This window comes from Chanodichthys erythropterus, chromosome 19 (genome assembly GCF_024489055.1).
Source record: "Chanodichthys erythropterus isolate Z2021 chromosome 19, ASM2448905v1, whole genome shotgun sequence".
NCBI classification, from domain to species: Eukaryota; Metazoa; Chordata; class Actinopteri; order Cypriniformes; family Xenocyprididae; genus Chanodichthys; species Chanodichthys erythropterus.
This window is the reverse complement of record NC_090239.1, coordinates 20782960-20808203: the sequence shown is the minus strand read 5'-3', so window position 1 is coordinate 20808203 and position 25244 is coordinate 20782960. Positions and strand designations below refer to the sequence as shown.

The 25244-nt window shown below is 35.1% G+C and overlaps 3 protein-coding genes across 7 annotated transcripts in view; 2 read left to right on the top strand and 1 right to left on the bottom strand.

The window, feature by feature from the left end:
• The first annotated feature begins 591 nt into the window (after positions 1–591).
• Positions 592–5011, top strand: ankrd22 (ankyrin repeat domain 22). Of its 3 annotated transcripts, none has more exons than XM_067369562.1 (6): positions 592–749; positions 1437–1508; positions 1839–1946; positions 2200–2277; positions 2409–2507; positions 4554–5011. In XM_067369562.1, exons 1-6 carry the CDS (start codon positions 729–731, stop codon positions 4629–4631), a joined length of 456 nt encoding a protein of 151 aa, XP_067225663.1. In that variant the 5' UTR covers positions 592–728; the 3' UTR covers positions 4632–5011. The 3 variants fall into 3 exon arrangements, with proteins under 3 accessions (XP_067225663.1, XP_067225661.1, XP_067225662.1); XM_067369560.1 differs by having other exon boundaries at positions 1437–1628; XM_067369561.1 differs by lacking the exon at positions 592–749 and adding an exon at positions 774–851 and having other exon boundaries at positions 1437–1628.
• A 59-nt stretch (positions 5012–5070) lies between these two features.
• On the bottom strand, positions 5071–24603 carry lipf (lipase, gastric). Its single transcript, XM_067369559.1, has 10 exons — positions 24463–24603; positions 23409–23523; positions 15194–15311; positions 9924–10122; positions 8932–9041; positions 8489–8625; positions 7577–7723; positions 7415–7486; positions 6241–6309; positions 5071–5910 (listed from the first exon to the last, which is right to left on the bottom strand). The coding sequence occupies exons 1-10, from the start codon at positions 24552–24554 to the stop codon at positions 5677–5679; spliced, it is 1293 nt and encodes a 430-aa protein (XP_067225660.1). The 5' UTR covers positions 24555–24603; the 3' UTR covers positions 5071–5676.
• Positions 24604–25025: 422 nt separating this feature from the next.
• rnls (renalase, FAD-dependent amine oxidase) overlaps positions 25026–25244 on the top strand; it is a 62125-nt gene continuing 61906 nt past the window's right edge. For 2 of the 3 annotated variants that reach the window (XM_067369738.1, XM_067369739.1), the window contains exon 1: positions 25026–25237. In XM_067369738.1, the coding sequence (XP_067225839.1) occupies positions 25120–25237 (118 nt within the window). In that variant the 5' untranslated portion in view covers positions 25026–25119. The remainder of the gene's footprint in view (positions 25238–25244) is intronic. The other variant, XM_067369740.1, reaches the window with a different exon arrangement.

The following is a 25244-nucleotide window of genomic DNA, read 5'->3' as shown; positions in this document are numbered from 1 at the left end:
GTATTTTTAGTCAAATGCCTGCATATAAGATTAGTACTGACAAAGTTCAGAGGCTGTCATTTATGTGAATCAACTTACTTTGTTGTGTATTTTCAATATGAAAAATAACTTTTATATTGATGGATTAATTGCATTTTGAAAAAAAAAAAAAAAAAAAAGTGTCATGGATTTATTGAATTTTGGGGAAAAAATAATACGTTTTTATAATAATCCTTTGAAAATCTAAATCTAGATTTTGCCACTTTCTTGGTAAAGAAAACACATTTTTACTCAAATTAATCAAAATGGGTTTATAGAGTTTTGGAACCAAACTCTTCATATATATATATATATATATATATATATATATATATATATATATATAATTTTTTTTAATATTTTATATAAAATGTATTTGTTTAATTTTTTGCTTTTTACATTTATTTAAACCACTTACGTAGGAAGCGGTTTTATTAAAGTGGCCAGACCATAGGATGATTTTGAGAGGAAATGAGTGTATCGCAATGAACGGGATGAAGGGCTACACACCTCAATACCTGACGACACTGATTGCGTCATTACGTATGCGTCATCATTAAATGACCACACCCTTATCTGAAGCGCTGTTTTACACTGTTCCCACAGGTATTAAGCAAACAAGTTAGCAAAGGGCTGTTAGTTTTATAACTTCAGAGTTCGGATTAAGGATTCACAAGTTTCGTTTCCTTTTAGTGACAAGAGGAAACCAAATGGGGATCTTGTACTCAGAGGTGAGTAACGTGGGCAGTTTTACGCCTCTTTGAAAATTGTCTTGATCTTCATGTCTTTAGAAATTAACTGGCTTGGCTCATGTAACTTAACTGGTCATTATGGTAAGCGTCTGGTCGTGTTATTCTAAATTAAGGCGATTTAATGTCTAACAACTTAATGAGTTTTGTTCTTCATACCTCAATTCCGTGTCAACCTAATGTTTTTCTACTGAGTGAAAATTGAGTCATACTTATTATCTTTTCTTAACGTTTTTTTTTTTTTTTGACTTAACGGTTTTGTTTTTAAGAGATGTCTATGTTGAAATCAATGTCGTGCTTTGGCACTTCAGTTGGCATTTTCATTAGTGTTGCTTAAACTTCTACTTCTCCTTTACACCTTAAAAGACATAAAATAAAACAGTTTACTTAAGCATGAAAAGGAAAATTCATTACTGGTCTAAGACCTTTGTGTGCAGTGTTTATGTAAATAAAAACCTAACCTTTGTTAATTTATCTGTCATTTTGTGTTTGGAAAGGGTGTGTGTTTATGTGTTAAGTTATCTGTCATGATTGGGATGTCACCAGACCTGTTTTGGTCTTCCATATCTCTATCAAGTCATCTTACACTCATTAAATTCACAAGATATAAGATAATTAACTGATTAATGTACATTTGTAATCATATTTTGTGCTGCTTTCTTTCCACAGCCCATGTGTCAGGCAGCTTATGATGATGACGTCCACAAGTTGAAAGAACTGATCTCAGCCGATGCCAGAAATGTAAATGTTCAAGATGAAGGAACGGGAGACACACCGATTATAGCCGCCTGTAGACAGGGAAACCTCAGGAGTGTCAAATACCTTCTAGATTACAAAGCAAATGTGTCCATTAGGAATAAGGTATTACATTAGCAAGGAGACTGAAAAGAGTTGTTTGTACCCTGACTATCATAATGCTCCCACTGTATTGTTATGAATGAGTCCCTTGTGCACTTGATTCACTTTAATGCATGTTTCGCAGAATCTCCTTGTGGTATATTTTATTGATTGTTTGTGTAGTCAGCTTGCTTGTTTTGTTTAAACATATGTATGTGTGTGTTCATCCTTTAGAAAGAAAGAACTTGTTTGCACTATGCTACGAGAAGAACATTCTCCTTCCTGGACTACCTGATGATTGCCATCTTAATGCCTATCTTGTTAATTGGTTATCTTATAATGGTAAGCTATTATTAAGTTACTGTCTGGAAAAAGAAGAAAATGGCTGTAGTAGCTAAATTTGTAATTGAAAATTAATCTTAGCATGCTGAGTGAGTGAGTATTTCCTTGAAATTCATGTATGGGGTTAGAAAGTGTTTTGTGGTGTTTTATGGCGTTCTTGCCCATCACACATGCGATCTGACTTTAATTGTCACTGACCTAAATGTGTGTAATTGTACCATATTAAAGCATTGCACCTGTTCTCTCTCAAAAGGAAGAAAAGCAAAGAAAAAATGTGAAATTGATGGAGTTTCTTTTGGCCACTAAGGTGGATGTAAATGCTGTAGACTATGTAAGTATAACACTTTTATTTTTTATTTTTCAGGCAAGAATGTTAAGTGAGAAATTGGGCAATTTGTGTAGACATAACCCATGAAAAAAGGATGTTCACTGTATAATCTGTGTATCTTTGCATCTTTTTAGAAGGGGAACACTGGACTTCACTATGCATGCCAAAGAAAAAGTCAAAGGATTGTTCCATTGTTATTGCAGAAAAATGCAGATGTTTCTATACAGAACAAAGTAAGTTATTTAGTTTTTGGCAGTTATTTGAACATGGACTGTAATAGAGGAATTAGTAATTACAGTTGTGGCCAGAATTATTAGCCCCCTTCATAAATATGATCAAAGATGACTCTAAAAATAAATCTGCATTGTTTATCCTTTTGATCTTTAATTCATAAAATTAGCAAAAATCTAACCTTTCATTGAAGGAAAAGAATTGAAAGTGGGGGGAAAATAACATTAAGAAATAAATGTTTTTCTCCAAAACACGTTGCCCACAATTATTAGCACCCCTAGAATTTTTTATGAGTAAAATATCTCAGAAGTCTATTCCCATTCATATTTAATTTTTTTTAGCTCACCGGGGTGATCATGAACATGAAATTGTCCAGCCATGACTTCCTGTTCTGCGGGAGTATAAACATGAGGAAACACAAAGGCCAAATTCCCGTAATCATTCATCACGAGTAAAACCAAAGAATATAGTTCTGATGTGCAGCAAAAGATTGTTGGGCTTCACAAAATAGAAAGTGGCTGTAAGAAAATAGCTGAAGCATTGAAAATCCCCATTTCCACTATCAGGGCAATAATTGAGAAGTTTCAATTAACTAAAGATGTTACAAATCTGCCTGGAAGAGGACATGTGTCTAAATCATCCTAATGCGCAGTGAGGAGGAATGTTTAAGTGGCCAAAGACTCTCCAAGGATCACAGCTGGAGAATTGCAGAGATTAGTTGAGTCTTGAATCTCAGAAAGCCTAAAAAAAAATTTTATCAAAAGCACCTACATCCCCATAAGTTGTTCGGGAGGGTTTCAAGAAAAATCCTCTGCTCTCATCCAGAAACAATCTCCAGTATATTCAGTTGTCAGACACGACTGGAACTTAAAACGGGACCGGCTTCTATGGTCAGATGAAACTAAAACAAGAGCTTCTTGGCAGCAAACCCACCAGATGGTTTTGGTGCACACATGGATAAAAAGTGCCCCATGCCCACGGTTAAATATACTGCTGGATCTTTAATGCTGTGGGCCTATTTTTCTGCTGGAAGTCCTGGACATTTTGTTCAGATATATCGTATCATGGATTCTATCAAATACCAACAGATAAAAAATCAAAACCTGACCACTTCTGCTAGAAATCTTATAATGGGCTATGGTTGGATCATCCGTCGGGACAATGATACAAAACAAACACCAAAACCAGCACAAAAATGTGTCACTGAGCACAAAATGAAGCTTCTGACATGGCCATCCCAGTTCTCTGACCTGAACCCTAAAGAAAATGAGTGAAGTGAACTGAAGAGAAGAAGCACCAACATGGAACTGGGAATCTGAAGGATCTGGAGAGATTCTGTTTGAAGAAATGGTCTCTGATCTCTTGTCAGGTGTTCTCCAAAATCATCAGGCGTTACAGATGAAGACTCAGAGCTGTTCTCTTGGCAAAAGGAGGTTGCAAAAAGTATTGAATTAAAGGGTGCTAATAATTATGGGCAATGTGTTTTGGAGAAAAACATATATTTCTCAATGTTGTTATTTTTCTCCCACTTTCAATTCTTTTCCTTCAATGAAAGGTTAGATTTTTGCTAATTTTATAAATTAAAGATCAAAAGGATAAACAATGCAGATTTATTTTTAGAGTCATCTTTGATCATATTTATGAAAGGGGCAAATAATTCTGGCCACAAATGTATATTGTCTTGATATTACAGTAATTTTTTTTTTTTAATATGCTGGAACTCTTATCTAGATAAATAATATAGTGACGGGTGCCATAGTGGTTTTGTACTGTGTTTAGCAGCAAAAACATTCTCTTAAATAGTTTAATGTCAAGAACTTGGTGAGTGTTAAATGTTACCAGATCAAACTGTGTTCTCGAAATTAAATTTGCTGAGACTGACAGGATCTGAAACTTGTTCTGTGATGTGAAACCAGCATTGTACTTTTTTCACTCTCACTGGCTTTAGTCTGAAGTGGTTAAAATGATGTGTTGATTATATACTTGTATATACACATTGTTTGACTCTATATTAATAGATTAACATTTTGTTTCTGTCTCCCTCGCAGAATCATGAAACTCCCCTTGATATTGCAAAGAGACTAAAATTCCACAAAATTGTTACAATGTTAATGAAATCAAATTGAGTATTAATGGAGGACATTAGAGAACAGAGACTTGTTTCATGTGCAGCAGCAGTGTGGTCCTTTACAATTCACCAGCTGAGTTTAGATTGGGTTTGCACCAATTATCACAATTTGTATACTTTTTGCATCACAGTTGTTACACTTTGTTATAAACATTTCTCAGAAAGATGTTGCCATACTAATTTCTATTTAAACATATTGGATTTCCTGTTTTGTTAAGTAATGAGTAAAAGTTTCTTATATATTGTATATTGATAATGTAATGTACTGTATATTCAGGTTGTTTTAATGTGTTTTGTTTTTATCACTGTGAGTCATAATATGGATTTGGTTTGTGCCATATTTGTTGGTTTAAAAAATAAAACTTCCTTTAGTAAGAAGGTTTTTTTTGTTTTATTTTTTCTGTATACACACATCTTCTGCATCAATGTATGTTTATTGGGTTTTTATTTTGATTTACAAAATCCATTACATAAGACATGTCATGAAATGTTACAGTATAGTAAGTTGTAGTGGTTAGTAAAAGAAAAATGAAAAAGTGAAAAACATTAAACAAGTGCATGTCCTTTAAAATTCATTAAAAGGCAACACCTGATTATGAGTGTAAAACTCAATCTTTAGGTGATGCTAAAGGCATTAATCAGTTTGTAATTTCAAATATGCATTGGTGATTGCAGATTGGGTTGCCAGCACCTCAAACAAATGGTTCATCTGCTTAAAGCATGAATAAACAGAGGTAGAAAAGCATAAGCTTAAAGGGATAGTTCACCCAAAAATAAATTCTGCCATCATTTACTCATCCTCAAGTTGTTTGATACCTGTATGAATTTCTTTCTTCTGCTGAACACAAAAGATGATATCTTGAAGAACTTTGGTAAGCAAACAGTTGGTGGACCACATTGACTTCCATAGTATGGAAAAAATACCATGGAAGTCAATGGGGTCGCATCAATTGTTTGGTTACTGATGTGAACTATCGCTTTAAGCTCAAAGCATGGTAAAAACAAATTGCTGATAAAACCTGCTGCTCAATCAAAATATCTCTTCACACATACTCCCTCATAATTTCAATCATTTTGCTGTACATCTCTTGTGGGGCGTCCAAGCCCCAGATGAAATCCAGGTGTTCCCAGTGCTCAATGTTGCGGTGGTATTTCAAATTAGGTATCTGTGTGAGCAGTAGAGCCACATCCTGAGGATCTGCCAGAGTGTCCTGTCCACCAGACCACAAAGCTGTAGGTACAGTCATGTCCTTCACATTGTACAGAGGAGGGGTTGACTGGGGGGGAGAAGCAAGAAGAAACATTTACACTTCAGACACGGGTCGGTTTTACTACTGACTTAGTACTCTGTCCGAGTGACAGAGAAAACGAGACACATTTGAGTCACATAAGAGTCTAAAGTATTTTCAAAATGCCCAGAATAGGTGTGCTAAATGTATTACCCAAAACAGTTTTGGTTACAAATCCTGAACTGTTTAGCTACCAACATTCTTCAAAAAGTCTTTTTTTGTGTGGGTGTTCAACAGAAGAAAGAAATGTAAAAACATGAGGGTAATTCATAATTTTCATTTTTGGGAAATACTTTAGTCTTCACTCTTTACCATTACCTGATTATAATGCACCATATTTCCTGCTTTTCCATAATCATATGCCATAAGCTTACTGGATTTCACAGCCTGTACAAAGAACACAAGAAACGTATTACAAATCAGGTTAAACTACAAAGGAAGTAGAGGGTACTTATATGTTTGAGAGTGTCTTCATCTTCATGTTTTTTTTTTCTTCAGGTTAAGAAATCTTTACATTTTTTAAGATGTGGGTGTTTAGTGGGGCAGTGTGAACCAGCCCTAAAACATACAGAGAAAGGTGTGTGTGCATCTTTATTATCTTAAGTATTTGCTACTATGAATCAGAGTTTGCATGTTCTCCCTGTGTCTGTGTGGGTTGTGGTTTCTCCCACAATCCAAAAACATGCAGTATAGGTGAACTGGAGATGCTAAATTGTCCGTAGGTGTGAATGTGTGTGTGAGGATGTGAGGGTTGGGAAAAACCTGGCAAACTACCCCGGAAAAATCATTGCCAAGAAAACTGCATATGGCGTTGATGGCAAGAGATAGCCATAGAATCACCAAGAGGTGGATAGATAGATAGATAACTACTATCTCATTGGAATCATTTACATTACATTTAAGCATATAGCAGACACTTTTATCCAGTTTTTATCACTCAGACTTTTGCAATATTTAGAAAGGCATTGATGTGTGTTCATGCTGGAGTCCTAGCTATCCACTTAAAGCTTCCCAAACAGTAGTAATGAATCAACCCAAACGGGACATAAATATCTTTATTCTATTATTATTCTATGCCTATTATTCAAAATAGATTATTGGATATATTTTATTGCACAGAAACAATTTTTGGGGGAATTTCCAGAGTTAAATAAAAATAGTAAAAACTTAGAGGAAATAAAAAGCAAAAAAAAAACAAATATATGATTGCATCTGAGAACACATTCAGGGCAATGTGATCCAGCAGGTCCTGAAAAATGTCAAATGCGACTTATCCAAAAGCAACTATTGTGACACCTCAGTGCCTCTTTACTCTATTACACACTAATATTGTACAATGAGACTGATGAATGAACCGTCACAACCTCTGGTGTTTGTATTTTCACTCATTTTGAGGAAATAATGTGGGGATGTATTAAAATGTATTGCAGATGGAAAGGGATATTTAGTAAGTCACATGAACATGTCACAGAGTTGTTGTTGTTTTTTTTACCTGAGCCCAATGAACCATGTTCTGGACTGAGGTTCCTGCTGGGCAGTGTGTCGTGTACACAGGTGTTCTGGTCTGAAAGATAGAGACAAACACATTAAGGAACATTCCAAAATCCACAGAGATAAAAGATCATAATTTAATTAACGCTTAAGAGCGTTATACCATGTTCAGGTTCTTCTCATCAAAACCACAGAGTAGAAAAAAGATGTTTCCACACAGCACACTCAAAGGCTTTTTGCTGCAGAATTCAGTGGCAAAAAACTTAATCAAGTCATTCTGAGGCAGGAAGTCTTTTCTTCCGAAGAGATCCTGCAAATGTAAAAAAAAAAAAAACATACACAAAATGAATATGCTGATATGAGCTGTTAAAATATCACCATGCCTGTATATGCCTTATGAGTTAATTCCAGCATTTCCTTTGTATATGTTTAACTATAAAGGAGATCAAGTAAAAAGGTTCTAAATTACTTTTTTTTTTTTTTTGTCTGTACAAATACTATTGATAAACAAAAATAGGTATACTCACTTTAACCCTCATATACTTAAGGTCCTTAATTGTAAGGAAAACACTTTGAATGACTACTGATTTCTGCAATTTTACATTTATTTCAAGAAAAATCTGAAACAAATACTTAATATTTATTTTAAGTACAATTAAATTTCCCTGAATCTATAAAAAATACTAAAAATGTAAGTTATATGCTCTCCAAACCTACACAAAATACACAAAAAAGGGGAAAAAAGAAGAAATGTTGATTATAAACAAACTTATAATTCATTTAATACTGAAAATGATCAATAATTCAAAAAAATTCACCATTTTATCTAATATTTGTGCGTGCCATGCATTTTTAATTTATTTCTGTATTGTATCATGCTGTGAGCTTAGCAAAATTCTAACATCATTTTATTGATTTCATTTGAGGATATTGCTACCTATGTAGAGTGTTCCAAATCAGTGACTTATGAGGCTTCATGGCAGTTATAAGGCTGCTTTAGAAGGCAGCCACCTCAGTTGGCAATAGGGCTGTTTGCTACAGAGCTACAATATAGCGTTTTAAATAAACTCCTCACCCAAATGAGAAACTCTGGAATAACAGACAATTTGGTCATGGGGCTTTTAGTCAACCCCACTGTGGCGACAGGAGCCAGGGCAAAGAACATCTTGATTTTGCTGGCCAGCTCTGGCATTGTAGAGAAAGCCATGAATCCTGTGAAGCAAGAGAGTGAAGAAATTATTCAGCAACAGCGAAAGAAGAAATAAATAAAATATAAAAGGCATGGAATCACATGTCATGCATAGCAAAAGTGTGAGGTACTGTAAGCAGCTGTGACCTGTGAGATGTTTCCACATGATAACACATTCAGCATTTGCCTACTGTCATTGCAAGAGGATGCATAATTGCACAGCACATCTTATTTTTTAGACCAGTGATTGGATGAATAGCAACCCTGGTTCACATTTCCACATTTCAAAATAATTAATCATTCTGGAATGCTTATAGAGTAGGTGATACCTATAGTGGTTCCCTGGGAATGGCCCACATAAAACATTTGCTCCTGGCCAGTGGCTTTTGTAATGAAGTTTATCACTGCAGGAAGATCCTTCTTAGCCAATTCATCATGACTGCTCCACACACATACACACACAAATAAACAACACAGAGAGAAAAACAGATTTTGAGTTTGGGATTCTGAATGATACAATTCCCAAAATAAAAACTAGATTTGCATTTCCTGAAGGGAATACCAAAGGTTGCAAGGCAAGAAAAAGAATAATGTTCCAATTTGAGGTAAGACCAGATTTCATGCTTTGCACACAAGAATTGTGAGTTTAAACGAGGTAATAAACGCTTAAATAAGAATTTGCAAAAATATGCAAATATTCACTTCTGTTCAAAAGCGACAATAAAGACCGTATAATGTTACAAAAGATTTCAAATAAATGCAGTTCTTTTGAACTTTATATTCATCAAAGAATCCTAAAGAAAAGTATTATGGTGCTTTCCACAAAAATATTAAGCAGCACAACGGTTTTCAACAATGATGATAATAAGAAATGAATCTTGATTCTTGAACTCAGAATATTGGAAGGATTTACGAAGACTGGATTAATGGCTGCAGAAAATTCAGCTTTGCCATTATAGGATTAAATTGAATTTAAAATATATTAAAAAATATATTAAAAAATTCAAATTGTAATAATATTTCAGAATATGAATGTTTTGATTGTATTTTGATCAAACAAAGCTTTGATGATAGGAGACTTCTTTCAAAAACATTAAAAATCTTACTGACCTCAAACGTTTCAATAGTAGTGTATGTGTGAAATATGACCAATTACAATATAGAAATATTATTATCATGACATAGTGACAGTTTGACTTCTGAACATTTGAACAATGAAAGTGAATTTTCAAATGTATATTTAAATGTCTTAAAAAGTGTAATTCGTTGGGGAAGTGTGTAAACATGTAGAATATTACACACCACTTTCATAAAAATGTACCTGAACTGCCAGTATTCTTTCTGTTTAGGGTCAAGGCTGACATGCTTTCTGGACCAGGTGTTCCCACGACTGTTGCCTATCCACACGTCAAATCCAGCGTCGGCTAGGACGAAACCCAGGCTATTGTTGGGCAGGTTTGTCACCCAGTTACTTCCAGCAGCGAGGAGACCGTGTTGGAGGAACACTACAGGCTTGGCTTCTGTCATAAACATGAATTGGGAGTCCAAAATAAGTCACAAAACCTTTAAGTGGATGTTAATATAATCAAATATACACATACGCATATTATTTAGAGATTACACATTTAGCCAGCAGAGGGAGTATGTGCATTAGCTGTGTACTGATAATGCCATCCTTTTTTCTTTTTTCTTTTTTTTTTTTTTTTGGGACCTTTATCATGAATATCTGTCAGAAACAGGAAGTGAGCTGGTCCTCTTATTAGCACAAACAGACCTTGGGCTGATAGCATTGTTTGACTTCATACCAGTCATTCCTTCTACCCCCTTAAACCCTGCAACTCACAGTGCAAGACTTTAGCAATAGTGCGGAGACTTTACATTTTACATAACTGCAGAATAATCCCAGATGAGCTATTGCATACTGAGTCACGATAGGGTTTATGGGAAATGAAGTTCAAAGGAAGGAAATCAGTGCTTTAAACCTCACATATTAATCTTTTAATGTTGTTTCACATAGTTTTAATACAATTTTAAAGAAAAGTTTAATTTCAATGACTCAAGTAAAAAATAATTACATATTTTCCTTACAATTTCAATACGTGAGTGTACACATATCATTATTCTATTTTTAATTATGTTTTACAAATATCATTCATTATTAATGCATAACATTTTACAACTAACCTTGCCTTGTCATAAAAAAAAGTTAAATTGTCTGATAATCATGAGGTCCCTTGTGTCGTTCCAAACCCGTAAAACCTTTCATCTTCGGAACACAAAATAAGATATTTTTGATGAAATCCAAGAGTTTTTTTTATTCTCCAATCGAATGCAACGTAATTACTGTCATTCAAGGTCCAGAAAAGTATTAGAGACATTGTTAAAATAGTCCATGTGACTAAAGTGGTTCAACCTTAATGTTATGAAGCAATGAGAATACTTTTTTGTGCACAAAAACAAAACAAAACAAAACAAAACAAAAATAACGACTTCATTCAACAATTTCTTCTCTAACCTGTCAGTCTCCTATGACGTTGAATCAGTGCAGCGCTTCCGTGTTTACGTCCGAACGCCAGCTCAGTATTGGCCAGCTCCTGCATCAGCATCACATGCATGCGTCGCAGTGTTCACGTGAACAATGTCGGCCAATGCTGAGCCGGTGTTCGGACACAGACACAGAAGAGCTGCACTGTTTCAACTGTGTAGGAGACTGACAGGGTAGAGAAGAAATTGTTGAATAAAGTCGTTATTTTTGTTTTACAAAAAGTATTCTTGAACCACTGTAGTCACATTGACTATTATAACAATGTCTTTACTACTTTTCTGAACCTTGAATGATGGTAATTGCATTGCTTTCTATCTGGGATGAAAAAACCTTTTGGATTTCATCAAAAATATCTTAATTTGTGTTCTGAAGATGAAAGAAGGTCTTACGGGTTTGGAACAACATGAGAGTTTGTAAATAATGACAGGGATTTAATTTTTGGGTTAACTAACCCTTTAAGATTTTCATTTCACAAAGTTCACAAAAAGGTCATTTTTTACCCCATTATTATATTAGGACAATTTTATCATTGACTGTAAAAAAAAATAAAAAATAAAAAAATTATTCAGAAATTAAAAATACTCCTATCACAGAAGTCATTGTGTGCATGAATTCATTTTTAATGTATTATTGAACTGATTAATAGATCCGAAGAAAAAAAGAGTGTGTAATTATTAGTTTCTCAGGTGAGACTGTCTTTATGAAACTTCATTTGGGGCTAAAAAATATTGTCATTCCCTGGTGTTCTTCTTTCGAGCCGCTAGTGTCCCATGTGACATGGAGAATTGGGACAGCAGGAAATGAGTTGCATCTCCCGTATGCCACCTCAGAGCTTCTGTGCTTATCACACCCAACGTCACAGCACTCAGCACCAGCCATCCACTGAAACAAACAGCTTGATGGCGCTTTACTTATTTATCACATATCAGAATTCATTATTAACATTTACTAGCTTCCAGTGCACACAAACACACACAGCCTTAAGGTCACCATAAAACAAAAACGGCACATGGGGTTTGTCTTGGTCTTCATAATTCTCAGGCTTCCTGATTAAGTATGGTTATAAATGTACCAAACACATTTCCACACATTCATTTGCATAAGCCAGTTTTATTCTGAAGGTCAAACACGAGAATATAGCCAACAACACACTTAAAATAATACAATGAGTGAAAAGCAAAGATGCAGAAGGCCAAAGTTTCTCAAAGGCCCTCAAATCCTCCATCAGAGGGATTTGTGTTGGGGAAATGTATTCTCATTTAGAATAACATGAGACATTGTGTTAGCACAGCAAGGGAGAGTGGAAGCTGATGTATGGCTGTTGAATTGGTTTTCCGCTCCAGTGGTGTCCCTGGCGAGATTAGTGTGAGAGCATGAGCTTTAGAGATCTCTCTGCTCATTAATGAAATATGGGGAGCGCTAAATATCAAACTGAATACTGATTCCAGAAGAACTATTGAATAGTGAATAGAACATTAACACCACAGTAACACTGATCTGAACTGAACTGATTTCAGCCTGCTGTATCTTCACAGAGATTCCTTTGTTTTACAGCTGATGACATCATACCTGGCATTGATTTATTCTAGTGATGCACCTATTACAATACTTACAATACTTGCTGATCAAGGTAAGCTGAACATTATTGTCATGTTATGATTATATATATATATATATATATATATATATATATATATATATATATATATATATATATATATATATATATATATATATATATATCCACTTAAAGTAAATCTTTAAGTAACAATTAACACTGGTAAATGTTAAAAAAAATACAATTAAATTATAAAAATATTAATAAAAATAAAAACATCTAATGTTTAAACATTATATATATATATATATATATATATATATATATATATATATATATATATATATATATATATATATATATTATATATATATATATATATACACACACTATATTGCCAAAAGTATTGGAACACCCCTCCAAATCACTGAATTCAGGGGTTCCAGTCACTTCCATGGCCAAAGGTGTATAAAATCAAGACCCTAGGCATGCAGACTGCTTCTACAAACATTTGTGAAAGAATGGGTCACTCTGAGGAGCTCAGTGAATTTAAGTGTGGTACCGTGATAGGTTGCCACCTGTGCAGTAAGTCCATTCGTGAAATTTCCTCACTACTAAATATTCCACAGTCAGCTGTTAGTGGTATCATAACAAAGAGGAAGCAATTTGAACAACCGCAACTCAACCACAAAGTGGCAGGGCCAGCGCATGCTGAGGCGCACAGTGCGCAGAAGTCGCCAACTTCAATACTCAATAGCTACAGACCTCCAAACTTCATGTGGCCTTCAGTTTAGCTCAAAAACAATGCGTCGAGAGCTTCATGGAATGGGTTTCCATGGCCGAGAAGCTGCATCCAAGCCTTACATCACTAAGTGCAATGCAAAGCGTTGGATGCAGTGGTGTAAAGCACGCCGCCACTGGACTCTAGAGCAGTGGAGACGTGTTCTCTGAAGTGACGAATCACACTTATCTGTCTGGCAATCCGATGGATGAGTCTGGGTTTGGCAGTTGCCAGGAGAACGGCACTTGCCTGACTGCATTGTGCCAAGTGTAAAGTTTGGTGGAGGGGGATTACGGTGTGGGGTTGTTTTTCAGGGGTTGGGCTTGGGCCCTATGTTCCAGTGAAAGGAACTCTTAATGCTTCAGCATACCAAGACATTTTGGAAAATTTCATGCTCCCAACTTTGTGGGAACAGTTTGGGGATGGCCCCTTCCTGTTCCAACATAACTGTGCACCAGTGAACAAAGCAAGGTCCACAAAGACATGGATGAGCGAGTTTGGTGTGGAGGATCTTGGCTGGCCTGCAGAGTCCTGACCTCAACCCAATAGAACACGTTTGGGATGAATTAGAGCGGAGACTGTGAGCCAGGCCTTCTCGCCAACTTCACTGCCTGACCTCACAAATGCGCTTCTAGAAGAATGGTCAAAAATTCCCATAAACACACTCCTAAAAAAATGGATATTAAATTATATTTAAAAAAAATGGAACGTTTTTATTTTTTATTAATAGTTTTATTAATTCATTTTTTCTTTTTTTAAAACAGTTTTAGTTACTATTTTTATATATTATAGATTTGTGTGTAGTTTTGTGTAACCTAATCAGTTAATTTATTTATTTTTTTACATTTTTTATTTTTTTTTTCACTTAAAGTAAATCTTTAAAAACACTAATAATTAAATAACACTGGTAAATGTGTTACATTTGTGAAACAGGACCCACAGCATCATGAGAGTTCATGAGATCTGGATATTCATGAGAAGAAAACCCTATGAAGACATCATGTGTGGGTTGCATTATATGAGTGTGTTACAGGAGGAGGTCCTTCTCCAAATGAGACTGACTCATCTAAAAACCACTTCTTTCCCCTCTTTAAATTGCTATGTGACTATTACAGACCACGGGATGTTAAGATGTTATGGTTCAGATGTGAACATCTCACCCAGTGTGTTCATGTGACAGTGTGTATTTCATATATTTCAGTGTGTATTTTTGGATCCAGTTTTCGAGCGACACTGACAATTTACTACTTTACAATTTACTACTATCCTAATATTGTAATACCTTATATTGTAACTAGCACAAGTTGTAATTGCTGCCTAACACATTTGTTGCATTAGCTTAACTGAATACACGAAGTTAACTAACCACATATCATGTATTAAAGTAGTATATTAATGCCATGTGGACATTATTTTGATACACTCACCTAAATTGTAACATTAAAACAAGCATTTGCTGTTAAGCTGCTTTGAAACAATATGCGTTGTGAAAAGTGCTATACAAATAAACTTGAATTGAATAATGGCTGCACAGTGAATCTGTGAAAGGCGAGAATTTAGATATCATCTTACAGAGATTCCTCTTTCAGATGGCCATGTCAGTGAAGACAGCAAGCTCCCATCTTTAATAATTCATGCTAACACAGGCCATACAAAAGCATGAATGGGCTCATTGAAATATTTTGGCTACCCAACTTAAACCTTTACCTTGTCCATCCTTGTTTTTGACCCCATGTGGGATTCGGTTGATGCTCAGTATGTACCCATCCTCAGTGACCACTTCAAATTCTTCAGCTGGGTAGCCCCAGTGTCTGATGATCTCACTCTACAAGAGACAAACACAGTGGTGAACATGGGCAAAGTCCATACGAAGCATGGCAGCATGGAGAAATCAATGGAAACACACCGATAAGATAAAGGCAATTATATAGAACAGCAAACATTTTCAGTGAGTCATTATTTCTTTAGACAATACAACACTTCAAAACAGCACAAGCATTGTTCTGTTCTGATGAAAGCAATATAATATCATGCATTTGAAGAAGAAAAATAAACCTAAGTATTTTTTAAGAATAGCTACATTTCTTCTTTGCCAAGATCTACAATAAATGTCATCAGCATGGCAGTATTTTTAAATGTAATGAAAAAAGAAAACACCAGTTCAGCTTAAATTCTTAGTTTAGCCATTTGTCTTTTCAAGAGCACAATTATTTCAGCTGTATGGAGTCAAACTGCTCCTCCTCCTCCTCCAGATATGAGATAAATTATAATCAGAGACTTCAAAAGAAACTGTGTGAGCTTGTTGGTTCCAGGCCTGCCATGCAATCTCCCCATGCATAATTAAAGGCTCTGCAATTTCCCACTCCCCCTGGGTCTTCTGTCTGCTCATTCTACTTTAGGCCACTTAAGGATAAACCCACTGCTGGCTCAACACACATTAAGGGGAGGGTAAGCGCTGGAGGTTGTGCTTCTTTCTCTCACTCTGTGTCTGTGATGGGGTGTTCGTCCTCTTTTCATGAGTGTTGGAAACAAGAAATATTTAGTGTACTTCTGCAGAATGAAAGAGTCATTATAAAGAATGTAATTTTCCTTGAAATCAAGAGCAAATATAACTGAGCTCAAAATCGTTTGAAGTATCTTCAGTATATTGGTCAAAGGTATAAAGAGTACCTAAAAGCCATAGAAGCCTTGAGTTAAAGTACAGATACCTTACAGCGAAAATGACTCCATTACAAGTTACATGTCACCAATTCCAATATGACTCGAGTAAGAGTGTTAGAGTATACAATTTTAACAGTAATTAAGTATTTTACTCGTACTGAATGTAGACTCAAAAATGCACTAGTCCTCAACACCTAAGAGACATGCCAGTGAAAAACAAGAAACAGTTAATATGTGAGAAGAGTGACATGTTTATTTTCTAAAATCAAAATTAAACTGAACACCTAGAAAAAAACTGCAATAAATCAAAGTCGACAAAACAGCCTATTAAACATCTACAAATGCTCAAGTCTCAGTTATGCTCAAGTGCTCAAAAAGGGCATAAGTAAACCAATATCCTTAAAAAGGTGTCTTCAATATAATAGATAAATAGAGTTAAATAAAATTAAATAGTTTAAGCCTACTAGCACTGGACGTAATGGTTTCAGCTGCAGCCATGTCCTCATCTCAAATATTAAACACATGTGATTTAGCAACTACCTGCTAATACAGTTGAATTCGAGTAGAGTAGCCATGTTGACAAGCTTGGGTGAGCAAGAGCACAACAAACAAGATATTATACCTTCAATGTCCTGTAGATGGCGATATAACTTCTTTTGTAGCAGAAATAAACTGCTGCAGAAAAAGTTAGGTGCCATGAAAAATTGGCTGCGTCCGAAAACTGTAAAATGCTGCCTTCTGAGGACACATTTCAAGGTAGGAAGGCATCAAGGCACGTCCGAATCCAATGTTAGCCTTACTTCCTGTTTCCTGAGATACCTTCATCTGATCGATTTTTGAAGGAAGCATAGATTTATCCTTAGCTGCCTTTGATATCCCACAATCCTGTGCTTTCCATTCTGTGACTGTTGAGCTCGAAAAATAAAGATGGCGTCCAAAAGTTGCATTTGCTGCTCAGTTTGTGTATAAATGTACGATTTTGACCAACATATTCAATTTTGATATCATTTCTATCGAGAAATTACTATTGTAGTAATTAAATATTTGTTTAGTTCTCACCAAAGCTCGCGCTATATTTCTGTAGATCATTAAACTGTTACGCTGCCTCAGAAGTCTGTCCGAAATCAGTTTCGTGAGGTACCTTTATGTACAAACGCTGCCGTACAAATCATTCTCTTAGAAGACAGCGAGGCAGCAAGACAGCTACCTAGGTTTTCGGACGCAGCCATTGTATCTGAGTAACTGCATTAATCATCAAAAATGTATTGGAGTAAAGAGTACATATATACAAATTATATATACAAATATATATACAAAAATGTAGTAAAGTAGAGACTAAAAGTTGCTCATATCTTTGAAACTAAGTAAAACTACAAAGTAGCCAAAAAGTTACTTAAAGGTGCAGTGTGTAGTTTTTAGCGGCATCTAGCAGTGAGGTTGCAGACTGCAACCAACGGCAACTCACCCCTCCTTTTTGAAGCAAAACAGAGAAGCTACGGTGGCCATCTGGCCAACACAAGACAAAGATGTCGTCATCTGAGACAGCAGAGAGAACGTTAGCCAGTCAAGCAATGAGGTTTCTTCTTACTTCAAACAAACAGTCTCTGCTTCTAATAAACCAGACGACTACTACTACTACTACTACTTCTTTGTGCGTATTCAACGTAGTGATGATGTAAGCTACCTCTAAAAACACAAACAATTTAGAAGAAGGACAACATAGTGACTAAACGCGCTCTGTAGAGTGTTTGTCCGTTTAGGGCTGCTGTAGAAACATGCCGGCTCATAATGGTGTCTAAACATGTAAGGGGACCCGTGCTGTATGTAGATAGAAATGGCTAAGGTAACAAAAACATAACGGTTCAATATGTAAGGTCTTTATACACCACTGAAAACATAGTTATGTATATTAAACTGCATTTCTGTCAATAGATCCTCACAAATTTTACACATTGCACCTTTACTTAACAAATTACATTTACTCAAATACTTTACACCACTGATATTAGTGTGTTATTTTGTTTGATTACACACTAACATCTTTTTTTTTTTTATTATTATTATTATTATCAACAGTCAATGGATAGAATGTTACCCAATGTTATCCTAATGCTTTTATGTTTTCCTTGGAACACAAAATTATATTTGTATGGCTATTGTATGGCTTTAGATGACATATGGTGTACAAATTATGAATTGTCTTTTTGTCCTTTATGGATCTTGACAGACATGGTCACTACAAACTGAAAAGAACTGCATTAAGAGTATTTAAATTCTACTATCATGTTCGAATTAAAAATAATTGCCAGAATTTTGATTTTTTAAACTATTCCTTTAAGTAGCCCAAGTGACACATTTTTAAGGCTCAATTATCTCCTTGTGAAAGCAAGTATGTGAAACACAGAGTATAAAACCCAGTTATTGTATTAAAACCAACAAATGACTTATCAGCAAATGGATTTCTGACCTGTGCAAATTAACTAACAATGATTATGAGATATCATTATTTAAACCAAGAAGTCTTGTTTCATATCTAACCACACATGAAAGTGCATACATGTCACTGAGAGTACAATTTCCCTTCAGAGTCTGTGGGAAAAGATATTACATAAAGCTGTCTAATCTCAAATGTGAAAAAAAAAATAATAATAATTTGTTTAACTGGTGAATAAAGTTTTACTTCCCATTTTCACACACTTATGAAACACTTATGAACCAAGATATACACTTTTACAAATGTGATAAAATGACATTGTGCTCTGCCTTCAAGACCCATACAGAAATGTAATATATCTGATATAATGTATATGACCCTATATCACGAATGCTGTTGTCATGTTGTCATATAAGGCAATGTATTATTACCACATATATACATCCTACATTAATTTTATGGTACTGGATGTTAGGGCCATATATGTGAACAACAAGTTTATTTAAAGGGGTGGTTGATTATGATTTAGTTTTTTTTAACTTTAGTTAGTATGTAATGTTGCTGTTAGAGCATAAACAATGTCTGCAAAGTTACAACAGTCGAAGTTCAATGCTAAGGGAGATTTTTTTTTTTTAAAGAATTCTCTGTTTAAGGACTACAACAAATGGATGGTAGGGATTACAATGAGCTTCTTCCCATGTTAGTGACATCACTAGCTCTAAAATTTACATAAACCCTGCCCAGGAGAACACGCAACAAAGGGGGTGAGGCCATGTTGGGCTGCTTTAGAGAAGAGGAAGAGTTGTTGTAGTAGAGTGTTGTTGCCATGCCGTGGCACAAATGGGGGTTCAATTCAATGCTGGATTTGCACAAAGGATTAACATGACGGCATGTAGTCGATGAGTTGAATCAACTCCACAGCAACTACATAAATTTCAGAAATGTCCAGATGCATTCTATAAATTATAACTTCTTCCTGAGTCTTTCCATCAGTGTCCAATTCCGGTTTGAACAATGTAAGGCTGAACACCATTACTGACTGCGTGTGAGATTCCGAAGCATGAGCTGTTAAAGCTCCGCCCTCTTCTGGAAAGGGGGCTGGGAGGAGCATTGCATTTAAAGGGACACACACAAAAATGGCATGTTTTTGCTCACACTCAAATAGGGGCAAATTTGACAAGCTATAATAAATAATCTGTGAGGTATTTCGAGCTGAGACTTCACAGACACATTCTGGGCACGCTAGAGACTCATATTACATCTTGAATTCACACTGAAGTCTACACTGTCCACATTTCATTTTAACTTGTATTCTTTTTCAAAACTATCACATTTTTCTGTAAAAGGATTACCTTGCAGCTACTTACACGGTAGAAATATGGTGTTTTGGCAGAAATATATTTATTAAAATTGTGGCTAATATTACTTACATTAAATATTAGGGAATATAACTTTTATGGATGTTGTTTTCGAAGTAAGTAAATGATGACAATTTTATAGCAGTAAATTTACTTTATGGCATCCTATCCACCTTATTCCTACGCCCCATGACGCTTTGCACAAATTATGAGTGTAACCCGTGAAAGGGTCGCTCTATGAACACATTAATACATTTTTTTTTTAAACTGGGTACAATGAGATTTTATGTACATTATTCTATTCACCCTTCAACCACCTAACATTCAAAGGACATTTAAAAGTGCAAAAGCATCAATAAGGTACTTTCAGCAGACCATGAATAACCCCAAAAGCACATTAACTTCAGTGTTGCGTGATACCATTTCAAAGTGTTTTCCGTCATTTTGACAGATAGTAAATTGTATTTACCTGAGTAAACAAACCCCACATGAGGATTTGAGATGTGAGGATTTGAGGAGAAAAAAGACAAATTCTTTGTGCATTCCAGCGAACTATTAATGGGATTGATCGTAAATTAAATTGCGAGAAAAGACCACAAATGTGCAGTATTTGTTGTCCTGTTTCATACTATTACAGCGGAATGCAAAAAAAAAAAGAAAATAATTATGAGGAAAAGAATGCAGCAACTGAAAAGAGCTCTTGCCATAGATATTCTTGTTGTAAAATGTCATGTAGCATTAAAATACCAAGCATTACAATATTCTCATGATGTCTGAAAATAAAGCATGAAGGAAAATTGACAACTCATTCAGTAACTGAGAGATAAGCTTTATTTGTAGGGCAACCTTATGATTTGAAATGATTCGTTTCAGTCTTTTTGAATGGAAGTTCCCCAAACCGGAACTGACACCCATAATTCAAAACGCAGTAGGCTCGTCAGGAATAAGGTGGACAGCTCAAAATCAGTGCTTTACTACATTTCTTAGTGATAAAACGCAATATTAAGTTTGTTAACTGCATTTGCGGTAAATTAAATAACATCTATCATTATTTGTTTCTGTCCTATTTAATTAATCTATTTATTTATTTCAATTTAAGGCCCAGCATGGGGGAACTCATGGGCCGGATTTGTCCAGGGCAGAATTTTAGCCCCCGTCCAGTCCCTGGCCATGTGCATTGCACTGCAACACTGTAGGTATACATAACTTGTATTAAAAGATATGTAACAAATATATAAAACCATATGTTTAAGATATTTGTATAATTTTACATAATATGCGATATACAAATACATAATATAAAAGAACATTTATGAGACAGACATATGAACAAGTATTTTACATATACTGTAAGTTGTCAGGGTTCCGTCACTTCGGTCGGGTTTTATTCTTGGTTTGGTGACAGATCTCTGACACTCCTACCCCCAATTTCACAAAGCTTAAGCCTAGTCCCAGACTAAAATGCATGTTTGAGCTGAAAGCAACTTGCACTGACATATCTTAAAATATGTCAATGCCATTGTTTTGTGTCCAGATGCACACCAGTAATGTTTTTGGTCACACTTTAGATCAGGGTCAAGTTCTCACTCTTTACTAACTATTATCTATGACTTATGTCTCAATAAACTCTTCGTTACTGCTTATTAATAGTTAGTAAGGTAGCTGTTAAGTTCAGGTATTGGGTTGAACTAAGGGATATGGTCATGCAGAATAAAGCATTAATATGTGCTTTTTAAGTACTAATAACTAGCCAATATCCTAGTAATATGCATGCTAATAAGCAACTAGTTAAGAGTGAGAGTGACTTTCTAAGCCACATAAAAAAGCTACTTAAATGTCCTGATTGAACTAAGGCCTAATCCAGGCTCAATCTAAGCCCTGTCTATGAAACAAGGCCCTATTGTCTTGTCTTTGTGCGAGTGTGCAGTTAGGAGTTTGCTCGGACTGTGTGTTCTTCCATCATAGTGACTTGCTTTGTAAACGGAGCATGGTGTGCGGATCCTGGTCTAGTACGGTTTCGGTTCAGTGTTCAGTTTTGGGGTTACGAGATTCATGAGACATACATGTCAAAATATGTATTAAACATACGTAACCTATATATTTATATTTGATACATTTATATGTCAATATATGAAAGTGTTCCAATTTCTAACAAGTTTTTATATATAGCTGTGCATATATGTACATATACACTGCCCTCCAAAAGTTTGGAAACACCCCTGGCAAAGTGTGGTTTTGGACAATATCAGCATAAATCCTTATCATTTTTTGGTGCAAATACATTACAGTAACTTGACATTATCATTGAAGACCACCAATAATAATTTTCATTTTGATTACATAATAATTGCAATATATACATGTCAAAGTCAGATATGCCCCTTTGCCAGCTGTGATGCCTGGTTACTGGTTTAAACTTGGCCCAGGTTTGTAAAAGATGTTTGGGTCAGCACACCTTAATAGCTTCAACAATTGATAGCCAATTAATTTTAGAATACAATGAACCAATTAGAAACCAGTTTAGGTCAGATAGCTGCTAATGGTGGATATTTTGATGAATCGAAAATGTAAGCTTTTTTCTATGTATAAACTGTTTATGTAATAATATGTTTTCGTAGTTTGTGTTGTCCCTTATCAGTGTAAAATTATCACAAATTAAAAAAGATTCATGCCAATATTGTCCAAAACCCCACTTTTCTAGGGTGTCTCCAAACTTTTGGAGGGCAGTGTATGTTTTTACTCTATATGAGCATATATTTCATATATGTACATATATTACATTTGCGTATGGGCGAGCCACAAAGAAATGTGGAAAATGTAGTTTGTTATAGAAATGGTCAACTAATGAATCCACTTCTCTTTAGAGCATGTGTCAAAACAGAGAACTGGAAATAATATTCCAAATCTAGTGCAAAGTTCACAACAGGCGTATATGACATGACATTCAAAAGGTCAGCTGAGTTAGGAAAACAGATGTGTGCTGAGAAGCACCATAAACTCTGTCATACAAGACCAGTTTGCCACCATAATCCTTATGTAGTGTAGGTTTACTTCTTTATCCATTCCTATTTTTAAAAAAAAAATCATTTAAATACCATCTTACTAAGACTATTGGTAGTATTATTGGGAGATACAGAGTGACAACGGATATTTCTATGCATTTTTTGTAAGTCTGTTATACTGTTATAAATATCTCATTGAGTTATATTACATGCTATCAATATTGCAAAAAATTTTTGGCCATATAAATAACATCTAAACTTTTTTTCCTCCTTGAGTGTGAGCTTCATATTCTCACTATATTACGAAGCCCCACACATGACATATGGGGGAAAAAAAGTATATTCTGGCCAACAAATTTACAATTTGTTACCATGGCTTACTAATTCGCATAAGCAATAAGCATGTTTTACTAATTCACAAGAATGAATTTTTCACAAATTGCAAGTATGTTATATTGGTCACTTACAATGTTCATATTGACTTCAGGATCCAGTCCTGCCTCGTCCTGAAAAGGCGGCCTGCACTGAACCAGCCCAAGTGTAAGCAATACCAGTGACAAGACCAGCCATGACATCTTCTTTCTGTTGAACATTTACAAACAGTGAATTAACATACAGGGTCTCACAAGACACACTAATGTAAACCAATGTTAAAAAGCTAAGCTTCAGCAGCCATCAATACATTAGTGTTACACAACATGTGTCACGTGACTGAAAGGTAAGCAATACATAAAAAAAGTCAATGTAGCTAAATTCTAGTTTGTTCCATAGGGTTTGTTCAGACAATACAAGCTGCCAAAGCAAACATTGCTGAACATCACTTTACTTTATTATATAAGAACAGTTTGATTTAAAAACAAATACAAAAAAGTGTTTGGAAAATTATGTTTTTTTTTATTATTATTTACACATTTCTGCCACAAAAAAAATATATAATTTAATTACCCATTTTAATTACGCATATTAGAGTTTAAAATTTAGTTTTACAATTCTGCATTTTCACAAAGTGAAAGCAGTTCAGTTTGCACATCTGAGTGGTTTTAATGACAAGTAGCCAAGCCAGTGCTTCTTAAATAACAAAACTTTGCACGGTTTCACAGACAAGGCTTAAGCAATCCCAGACTAAAATGCATGTTTGAGCTGTCTGAATTGAAAGCAACTTTTTTTGTCTCAAGATGCACATCAATAACGTTTATAAAAGGTCCTTACATGTCCTAATTGAACTAAATCGTGGCTTAATTTAAGTCTTGTCTGTGAAACCGGACCTTATTGTGTTACAAATATATGAGAAGTCAGTCAGTGCAAACAAAACGTTTACATCGTTGTAATTACATAGTAGCTTCACACACTTCATCGTACAGTATTTTCGTTCAATGCTAACTCATTGTGTAACCTGCACTCTTCCAATTAATTCTTTGCAGAACATAAATAAATGTTTATTTTAAGCTGATCATGACCAATGATCTCATGAGCAGTGTTTATAAAATGGTCCTAAGCATTGAATAACGAAAAGAAACTCACCCAACTTCGGTTGAGCTCTCCATAGCAGCACACTGAAAACAAACGCGTGGAGCGTCAGAACTGATAGCGATGAAAAAAAAACGCTTTAACATCAGCTGACAATGACATCATGACCTGATCACTGTTCTTGAACGCCTTTAATCAATCAGCCCCCTTCCTGAAGAAAGAAGCTTCATACATACACGCATTAGCTGCTTTCTCCTTGATTAAGTACTCCTCCATTATTGTGTAAATGTGTCAAATTGACGTCGTCATTACACACTTTAAAAACTGTCTTTTTAGATAATAAGACAAAAAAATGTATAAATTGTGCTTTACAGTGGTCAGTTAAGCCGTGTTCTCGACTACGATAATTGTTTTAAAAAAATACTCTAAATCCAATTAAGACATCAAAACTACATTTGAGTGCGTACTCTTAAATGTACCTGCAAAAAAGGCATATAACGTTTTATTATAATTTAATAAGTTTGGATATGTTGTGCTTATCAGTCAAACATTAAACAAACAAAGGAAATGTTTTAGTTGGCCAACAAAAAACACTTCAGCCTTTCATAATTCTTAAAGGGACAGTATGCCAGATCGTGTGAGCTCTTGAAACTAGCAAGATCGCTTTGCTATTTTACCTTGAGCAGCTGCTTAATTTACATTTTCTATAATATGTCTCGAGTTCTAATAGTTGGTGCTGGACTTACAGGCAGTATATGTGCCTTTCTGCTGCGGAAGGAGCTGCCAAACAAGGTTAATATTGTAGTGTGGGACAAATCTCGGGGTGCAGGTTAGCA

Excerpts from the sequence above, each read along its gene's own strand:
- ankrd22 (XM_067369560.1), top strand. The coding sequence starts at position 729 with ATGGGGATCTTGTACTCAGAG. Across the intron at positions 1,629-1,838 it reads ATGTGTCCATTAGGAATAAG|AAAGAAAGAACTTGTTTGCA; the intron begins GTATTACATTAG and ends TTCATCCTTTAG. Across the intron at positions 2,278-2,408 it reads ATGTAAATGCTGTAGACTAT|AAGGGGAACACTGGACTTCA; the intron begins GTAAGTATAACA and ends GCATCTTTTTAG.
- lipf (XM_067369559.1), bottom strand. The coding sequence starts at position 24,554 with ATGTTAAAGCGTTTTTTTTTCATCGCTATCAGTTCTGACGCTCCACGC. Across the intron at positions 9,042-9,923 it reads AAAGAATACTGGCAGTTCAG|TCATGATGAATTGGCTAAGA; the intron begins GTACATTTTTAT and ends TGTGTGGAGCAG. Across the intron at positions 6,310-7,414 it reads ACATGGTTCATTGGGCTCAG|GCTGTGAAATCCAGTAAGCT; the intron begins GTAAAAAAAACA and ends TTCTTTGTACAG.